Genomic DNA, 8044 nt, shown 5'->3' with positions numbered 1-8044 from the left:
CAACCAAACACAAAAACTGAACCTAAAACGACTGGCTGCGCGAACGAAAGCTGCCGCCTCGCGACGAGACCTTTTGAACCTGCTTTGTTTGGGGCAATAGGTCGGGGCTGGCAGGGTCTGCAGGCAGATCCTCAGTTGCATTGGCATCGTCAGTCGATGGCTCGGGCGTGTCAGTCGCGTCACGCCCGATGGCACTGGCACTGGGGGGTGACACTGTTACGCGCGGCGGGCAATTCATCTCAACTTCGGTGGCCTCGGCCAGCATGGCCATGCGAATCTCAGCCGTCGCATCGGACCGGCTACGTGTGTGTCCTCGGCGGCCTAGAATGGCTTTGCGCAGGCCCCTGCGACCCGGCTTGGTACTCGTGGGTGATTGTCCCTCCGCCTCGATGGGCGTGGTTAGGCCATCCGGCAAGTTGGCCACAAGCGAGGGTACATGTAGTGGTTCATCGCTGGTGCCACTGCCCTTCCCATTTTTGTTCTTGGGGCTGTCTTCCAATCGCGGGTTGAGGCTGCTCACAACTTGCTCCGCTGACAAACGCTGGTTTGCAGGGCAGGGGCCGAGCAGGTGAGCTTGGAGGCAACTGCGGTACTCCAGGAGGTAGCAGAGTACAACTTATCAGCTGCGGAGCAACGTTTCGCCTTACCGGAAGGTCAGCACTGCCAACGTGGGAAATATGCTTGAAGTTTGTCGGCGGACTCACCATTGAGCCCAACGACGGTTTGCGTTTAAAAAAGCGCTGTGCAAGACGAAGAGGGGGAGAAAAAAAAAAAAGCACGGTGAGGGGGCGGCAAAGTTTGTCACTAATGGGTCAACCATAGAGCAATCTATCACAGCATGGTACCTGCTTGAAGCCGCGCGGTTTCTTGCTGGGATCTGAATAACGGCGATCTGTGAGAGACGGGCTGGCATCAAGGTTATCCTTGACTTCTCGATCCTTGAGCTCGAGCTCGCGTTGAAGCAGGCGAGCCTCGCGTGCCAGCAGCTCGGCCTCCTTCTGCGCCTGCACCTCGGCGAGGCGAGCCAGCTCCTCTTCTCGACCTAGCAAGTCAGCTTGCTGAGCCTTGAGCTGCTCACTCATTTTCTGAATCTGCAGGGTCCACTTGGATTGCATCAAGCGAAACGATGCTCGAGGCACGTTACTAAACACGCCTGGAGGTGCCATGCCAAGCAGAGGCTTGTTAGAAGCACGCTGATCAACAGAAAAAAGCGAGAGGCAGGCACCCAATCGTCTGGCATAATCACGTGCCAGAGGAGCGGTGGTCAAGTGCCTGGATGATTTGCTGGAATGAAGGTCGACGCCGAGTGTCGCGGTGCCAGCAAGTTTGCAAAAGCCGGTCAAACGGAGCCGGGCAGTCGGAGGGAACGGGCAAGGTCAGGTTGTTGGTCGCCACGCCATAGGCCACGGCCATGGCCTCCACCCCTTCATAGGGCATCTGTGCCGTGATCATGGACCAGACCAAAACACCATAGGCCCACACTGCAGAGCACAATTCAAGTGGTCCCGTGAGAGGAGAGCGCTGTTGACCTCCCTGTACGCCCGATTCCGACCAACAAACAACACACCCACAAAGCAGGCATGTCGAAAATCGCAAAAAGAGACGACAATCATACACATATGAACAAAACATCTCTCCGCATCTTACCGTCCGAACCCTTGGAAAAGACGGAAGAGCGTATGCTTTCTGGGGCCATATAGCTGTAGGTACCACCCGCAGACATGCGAGTGGTGTGGGTATGTAGCTTAGCCAAGCTATTTTTGACAAGGACGCGGTGTCGCAGGGGCCAAGGCACGGCAGGGGTGAGTCATGGTGAGGAGCACGCCCCAGGGCTCATGGTCAATATGCCCTTTTGCAGTCCCCTCGCTGGCGTCTCAGGCAAATGCACACGCACCCAAAATCTGTAATTTTGAGAACAAACTGATCTGTCACCAGAACATTGGAAGGTTTGAGGTCACGGTGGATCACCGTGACCGGCGCATCGTCGTGAAGGTAGTGCATGCCATTGGCAATCTGACGAGACCAATCCACCACTCGACTGGGTTCCAGAGTGCGATGGATGTGCTTGTTGAGTGGACCCTTGGCGGCAAACTCCAAGACGATGCAGAAGTGAGGTGGGGAGACACAGGCCACTGTGATAGCCGCACCACAAGCGGAAGTCATCGCGACGCCATGGAGAGAGAGAAGGGGCGGGGGGCAAGGGTCGATGGGGCGTGATGCAAAAGGTGAAAGACACAAGCGCGTAAGAAAAACAAACAAAGGTCTGCGCTTGCAAGGAGGGCGAGGCAAAGGGCGCTCGAAGAAAACGAAAAAGAAAAGGAAAAAACCTGCCTTTGAATTCAATGATGTTGCGATGGCGCAAGGTGTTGAGGAGATCCGCTTCCTGCGTGAGTGACTCCTCCATCTGCACAGAACCGAAAGCAATTGAAAATGAGCACGGATGTAGCCAGAGACCACGATGAACCACTTTGACACGCCGCCGCAAGAGCCCGTCTCATCATTCTCGCCAAGCGGCGTCGACAAACCCGCTCAAAGGTGCGTTCACCACAGGTGAGTTGCTTGATGGCGACGATGTTGCCTCGCCACAAACCCTTGGAGACGGTACTAAAGCCCCCGGAGCCGATGACCTGCCCCAAATGCAGCTCCTCGAAGGGCACAATGTATGGTTTCTGCCAGACAAATGGTACAGCTTGTAAGCACGCCAGACCAACTGAAGCGAGGAGTCGACCCCCAGAGCCTGGCAAGGTGCTTCGGGGCTGGGAAGCTGAGAGTGAAAGTTGAGGTGTGGTCAGCAGAGATTATAATACCTGAAACTTTTTTGCGGCCGCTGGGCTGCTGCTGGTCGAGGAGAAGTCGATGTTGGTCCAGGTGGGTTCATCATCACGGATGATGACCGAATCGTTGTCAAGTGAACCCAAACTATCTTCACGGTGGGCACGGCCCGTTGAATCCTGCTTACTGGGAGGACTATCACTGATATGCACCGAAGGGGGATCCTGAAGAGGGGATAGCGGAGTGCCCAAGCCGGCGTGGGCAGCTGTACGGTTGGTTGAGGCATTGTGAACCGGGCTCTCGTTGTCGAGCACATCTTCGCTCCAATGAACGGAGGCGCGAGGGCGCACACTGCCTGGGGTCGTGGGATCAGGGCGCTGGGAGCCCGAGGGCTTGTTGGACTGCGATCTGCTCGCTGTGGTGGCCAAGGGTGTGGGGCTTTCGGCCGTGGCATTGAGCGTAGATGTGGTGTCATCAACCTCCTCTTCATCTTCGTAGGAGTGAGACACTTGCATGAGCGAGGTGGCTCGGTAGTCGGGTGGGGGCTGACGGAAGAGTTGCTCAAGCTGTTCAGCTTTGGCCATGAGCTCATTGTACAAGTTGGCCAGCTCTTGAGCCGGCACACTGTCCGGGAGAGCGATGCCTTGTAGGGAGCGGACTGAAGGACTGGTGGGGCTGGTGGGCTGAGAGAGTCCTGCCAGGTCGCGGGGTACGCTCAAGGAGGACACGCTGTCTGGTAGGGGTCCCACAGCGATCCGTTGTCCGCGCAGCAAGGGCGAGCTTCGTGAAGGACGCGAGGGCGCTGGACTGTGTTGTAAAGGGGACGAGCCAGCCAAGCTTGGGGGCGGAAGTGCGGACCCACGAGAGGATCGAACGTCCTCCTGCAAAGGCCGTGGTGAGCGTGCAGGTGGCGTTGACAGCTCTGAGCTACCATTTGGCAATGGCTGCGGATCAGAACTCCCATGGTGAACGGGAAGGATGGGGGGTGGCAAGATGATGTTCTCCAGAATGGCATCAGTGTCCTCATCGGGGCCTGAATTTTTCCTCGGCGCTTGCAAAGCTTCCCCCTCATCGTCAGTTGGCGGTGCCGGGGGAGGGTAGTTGAGGAAGTCCAGGTCTTCCTCCATGTTGTCTTTGCCGTTCCATACGGTCCGCCATGAACCTGCGGGACCGCCCGGCCGTGAGTGAGCCAACAAGCGCGCGGCTGGCGAGCCAGCTCAGGTGGGGTATGGCGGCGATCGTGCCACACAATGTGCATGCTCAACTCACCTGGGCATCTACCGCCTCAAATCAGTGACAACCCAATGGCAACCCAATGGCAATCTCAATGGCCTTTGAGCAGAAAATTCCAAACCCCCACCACACACTAACGCCGCCGCCGCTGCCGCTACCGCTACCGCTGATGTGAGGAGATTCGAGCTCGAGGAGGAAGGGGTGGAATTGTGCAAAAAGGAAAGGGGAAGAACTGTGACTTTTGTCACACATGACCAAAATTGGAAGTTATGATCACTGTGTTCGTATACCACTTTTGTTGTTGTCATTTGGTAGCTCTTCATCTCTCTTGTCTTTCTTCCCGCTTGCATTTGTGTTCAGTGTGTCGTGGTGTTTTGGGAAACGGCAGAGACCTTCCTGCTCACTCACCAAGACTTTTCTTCTCGCCCCTCGTGCAAGACGAAAGCATTCTTGAACAACAGCCGTCATGCCGGAAGCCACCATCGTCTGGTACGAGCGGAGCGAGAGAGCGCATGCTCGAGTTTGAACACTTCATGATGCACCCTTGCGCCACTGGCTGACGCTGACCGCTCCCCCGTCCTGTGCGCTTGACCCCCGACCTGCAGTCTGGATGACAGCGAGTATATGCGCAATGGTGACTTCTCGCCCACCCGCTTGGCTGCCCAGAAGGATGCCTGCAACATGCTCTGTGGTAGCAAAATCCGCGAACACCCGGAAAACTCAGTCGGCCTGATGACCATGGCACAGTACGTCCCGCCTCGTTGGCCTCCAGCCGCCAATGGGTGCGGGGCACCTGCGACCCTGTCGTTAGCTTTCGCCACACTTGTCGCCACCCACACGGTTATCACTGGCTCTTGGCTTCTGGTGCACATGACTGAAGCCTCATTATGTTGACGTGGCCTTTGGTGATGGCTGTTAATTTTTCCTTTTGCTCTTTTTTTTTTTTTTTTTTTGCTCATTTGTGATTTTTATTTTTTTATTTTTTATGTGGTCACCTCAACTTTGCGTTTCCCGATTCTAGGCGCCGTGTGTTGGTGACGCTGGCCTCGGATCAGGGCCCACTGCTAGCAGCAGCTCACAACGTCCAGCCCAAGGGACAGATTGACTTTATGAGCGCGGTCCAAGTTGCCCAGGTTGGTTTTTTTTTTCTTTTCGTGTGACGTGGCACAGACCCAGTCAGAAAGAGACTGGTTTAGGCTAACCACCTGCACCTTTCCGCTCTGCTCACGACATGCTGGCATGCTCATCACCGTCATCATCCCCGCTTCTACCTGACTCTGCCTCCTTGCTCCTCTCTCTCTCTCTCTCTCTCTCTCTCCTCTGTTTTGTATCCGATCCGGACATTTTACCGTGGTGTAACTTGTAGCTGGTGTTGAAGCATCGCCAGGCCAAGCAGCACCGACAGCGAATCGTCGTTTTCATTGGCAGTCCCATTGATGCCGATGAGGCACAGGTTTGTTCACTAGTCTTTTACATCTCAACGCGTCTCATCGCTTTTGACCAACGGTTGCGCTGACAAAATACTTTTCGAATCTGACACAGATGATTAAGCTGGGCAAGAAACTGAAAAAGAGCAACATCAGCATTGATGTCGTCAGCTTTGGCGAAGAGGTAGGTTCACCTTGGTGCTTCCACTTTTGGTGCATTCTCTCGGCTTTTCCTTTGTTGGCTATGCTCACCACACGGCCACTGCAATGTTCAAACGCACGCGCACAGGATGCCAACACAAAGAAGCTCGAGGCGTTTATCGATGCAGTTAACAAGGAAGACTCGAGTCACTTGCTAGTTGTGCCTGCGGGTGCTGGCAACCTCTCTGATTCGTTGGCTTCGAGCGCCATCATTGGTGGTAGTGGGGCTGGGGCTGGTATCGGTGGGGGCGGCAACGACTTTGCCGAGTACGGCGGCATTGATCCTTCGGCTGATCCAGAACTTGCCATGGTGCGCCCCGCCCATGGCGAATTGCCTTACTGGCCTTCTGCTGCGCCTGATTGAGACAGTTTTTGGTGGACTCACTCAGCTGTGCTACCTTGTCGTCGTGGCGGTGGTGGCAGGCCCTCCGCATCTCGCTGGAGGAGGAGCGTCAGCGTCAGCAACAGCAGCAACAGCAGCCCGGCAGTGAGGACCAAGCGATGGATACTGGTGCTGATGCGCCCACCCCTGCGGCACCGTCCGCTGTCTCCTCTTCGCAAGCACCTGGTATGCACATCCGAACTTGCCACCCTCATCACCTGCCTTTCAAGCCCGTTGGGACAACGTTGGTCCTCACCCGTGCGATCGACCTTTGATAGCGGGTATGGAAGATGATCCAGAGCTGGCCGCAGCTTTGGCCATGTCCATGCAAGATCAATCCGGCACATCATCGTCACAGGTGAGGCGACATTGCAGAGGCTGCTGCACATACGAGGCTGCACATACGAGGCTGCGCGCCTATGTTTGAGCTCGTGTGTGCGAGTGTGGTGCTGGGTGCATGGGACTGAACCTGTCCGTGTTGCCGTGCTCATGAACCCTGCCTTGCCCATCTGTGGCCCCTCCCTTATCTTGCAGCCGGCAGCTGCACCTCCAGCTGAACCGGACTTTGCCAGTATGACAGAGGAAGAGCAGTTGGAGTATGCGCTCCGCATGTCCATGCCTGGTAAGGCTACCCTGACTGCTTTTTTTTTTTTTTTTTCTTTTTCCTTTTTTCTTTTTTTCCTCTTTTGTTTTGTTCTGTGGTACATTCCAAGCGGAACCAACGCAAACAATATTGAGCCTCTCGTTTTTAAGCAAAGATGCTTTTCAAATTGGTTCTTCCGCGCCCCACCTTTTTTTTTCCCCCTTTCACCTCTGGTTCTCATTCTGGATCTGGTTTATAAAACTTGGTGTGGCCCCTGGTTTAGCTGAATCGGCACCAGCAGCCATGGATTCCTCGGCTGATGCTGGTGGTGAGCCTGCGGCACCAGCTACGGAAGAGAGTGCGGCCACGCCTGCTGATCAAGCCCAGGTCGGTTTGCGCAAAACCTTGCCCATACCATGCCGTGCCGTGTCAGAGCTGGCCTTGCCGGCGACCAATGCTGTTTCTTCCTTGACTTCAATTCTTACATTTATTTTGCTCTGCTATCTTGTCAACTGTGCCAGGTGGCGCAAGATCCAGAGTTTTATGCCAATCTGGTGAGTGGCCTCCCGGGTGTCGACATCAACGACCCCGCTATTCAAGAGGCGCTACGCAGTCTGCAATCAGCTAGCGGAGGCAACGGAGAGGAAAAGAAGGATGACAAGAAGGACACCAGCAAATAATTGGCGCTATGCTTGGGCAATTGCCTCTGCTCTTTTGGCCGTGTTTAGCCGACTGTCGCTCCCCACAGTGTTGCTCCCCTCCCTCCCAGCTGTCAAAGCATGTTCAACAAGATGAGGAGGGATTTTGGTGTTGTTTTCTTGGGCGCCTTAACCTTGATAGCTCAATGTGCTTTCGTTATTGTGAGATTCGTTTTGGCGGAAGCCGGTGGTATTCCATCGGTGCCTCCAGAGAAACAGGGCCAAGCCCTAATTCAGCCGCCATTGACATGTGAGCAAAAAAAAAAGACTTAACTTTTTCAACTTTTTCAAACCACAGATGCAGACAGAGGAATTGGTTGGGGCGCCAATGACCGAATATATTTCACAATGAATTTAATCTGATAAATTGCTCTCAGAGCTATACACAAATTGGAAATCCTTGACGACAACGCGCAACGCCGTGGACCGTAGCAACTGGCTTTTTTCACTTTTTTTTTCGAGGATTTCTCCTTTTTCCTCGCGTCGGGTATGAATCTGAACCCCTTCCCAACCTCCTGGCCAGTGTCAAGGCTTGATCCAACTCACATTTATTTTTGACTTTTGACTGTGGTCGCAGCTTGCTCCACATCTGTTCTTTCCGTTTCTTTCGCGCGCCAGCTTTTGCGCGCGCGTGAGCGGCCGCCCCCCCCCGCCCCCCTCTTTCACCGGGGCTGCTAGCTCCCATCGAGGAGCTTGACTACCGAATCCGCGCTCGACCTGAGGTCAAGAGAAACAAGTGCCGCGCACT

At 54.9% G+C, this 8044-nt stretch overlaps 2 protein-coding genes across 2 annotated transcripts; one reads left to right on the top strand and one right to left on the bottom strand.

The window, feature by feature from the left end:
• Positions 1-2807: 2807 nt before the first annotated feature.
• MONBRDRAFT_38756 (uncharacterized protein) lies at positions 2808-4226 on the bottom strand (the record flags this gene model as incomplete). The annotated part of the gene is made up of 2 exons (XM_001749461.1): positions 4042-4226; positions 2808-3934 (listed from the first exon to the last, which is right to left on the bottom strand). A coding segment is annotated over exon 2 (1092 nt), but the record flags the coding sequence as incomplete, so codon positions are not given.
• Positions 4227-4371: 145 nt separating this feature from the next.
• MONBRDRAFT_38755 (uncharacterized protein) lies at positions 4372-7563 on the top strand. The gene is made up of 11 exons (XM_001749533.1): positions 4372-4494; positions 4611-4751; positions 5027-5138; positions 5372-5458; positions 5548-5616; positions 5722-5943; positions 6057-6201; positions 6294-6373; positions 6550-6637; positions 6882-6985; positions 7120-7563. Exons 1-11 carry the CDS (start codon positions 4472-4474, stop codon positions 7276-7278), a joined length of 1230 nt encoding a protein of 409 aa, XP_001749585.1. The 5' UTR covers positions 4372-4471; the 3' UTR covers positions 7279-7563.
• Positions 7564-8044: the final 481 nt, after the last annotated feature.

Source organism: Monosiga brevicollis, genomic scaffold (assembly GCF_000002865.3).
Source record: "Monosiga brevicollis MX1 MONBRscaffold_31 genomic scaffold, whole genome shotgun sequence".
NCBI lineage: Eukaryota > Choanoflagellata > Craspedida > Salpingoecidae > Monosiga > Monosiga brevicollis.
Note: the sequence above shows the minus strand (reverse complement) of the source record. Positions and strands in the feature narration are given on the sequence as shown.

Coding starts and splice junctions, on each gene's coding strand:
- MONBRDRAFT_38755 (XM_001749533.1), top strand. CDS start 4,472: ATGCCGGAAGCCACCATCGTCTG. Junction 4,495..4,610: donor CCGGAAGCCACCATCGTCTG/GTACGAGCGGAG, acceptor CCCGACCTGCAG/TCTGGATGACAGCGAGTATA. Junction 4,752..5,026: donor GGCCTGATGACCATGGCACA/GTACGTCCCGCC, acceptor TCCCGATTCTAG/GCGCCGTGTGTTGGTGACGC.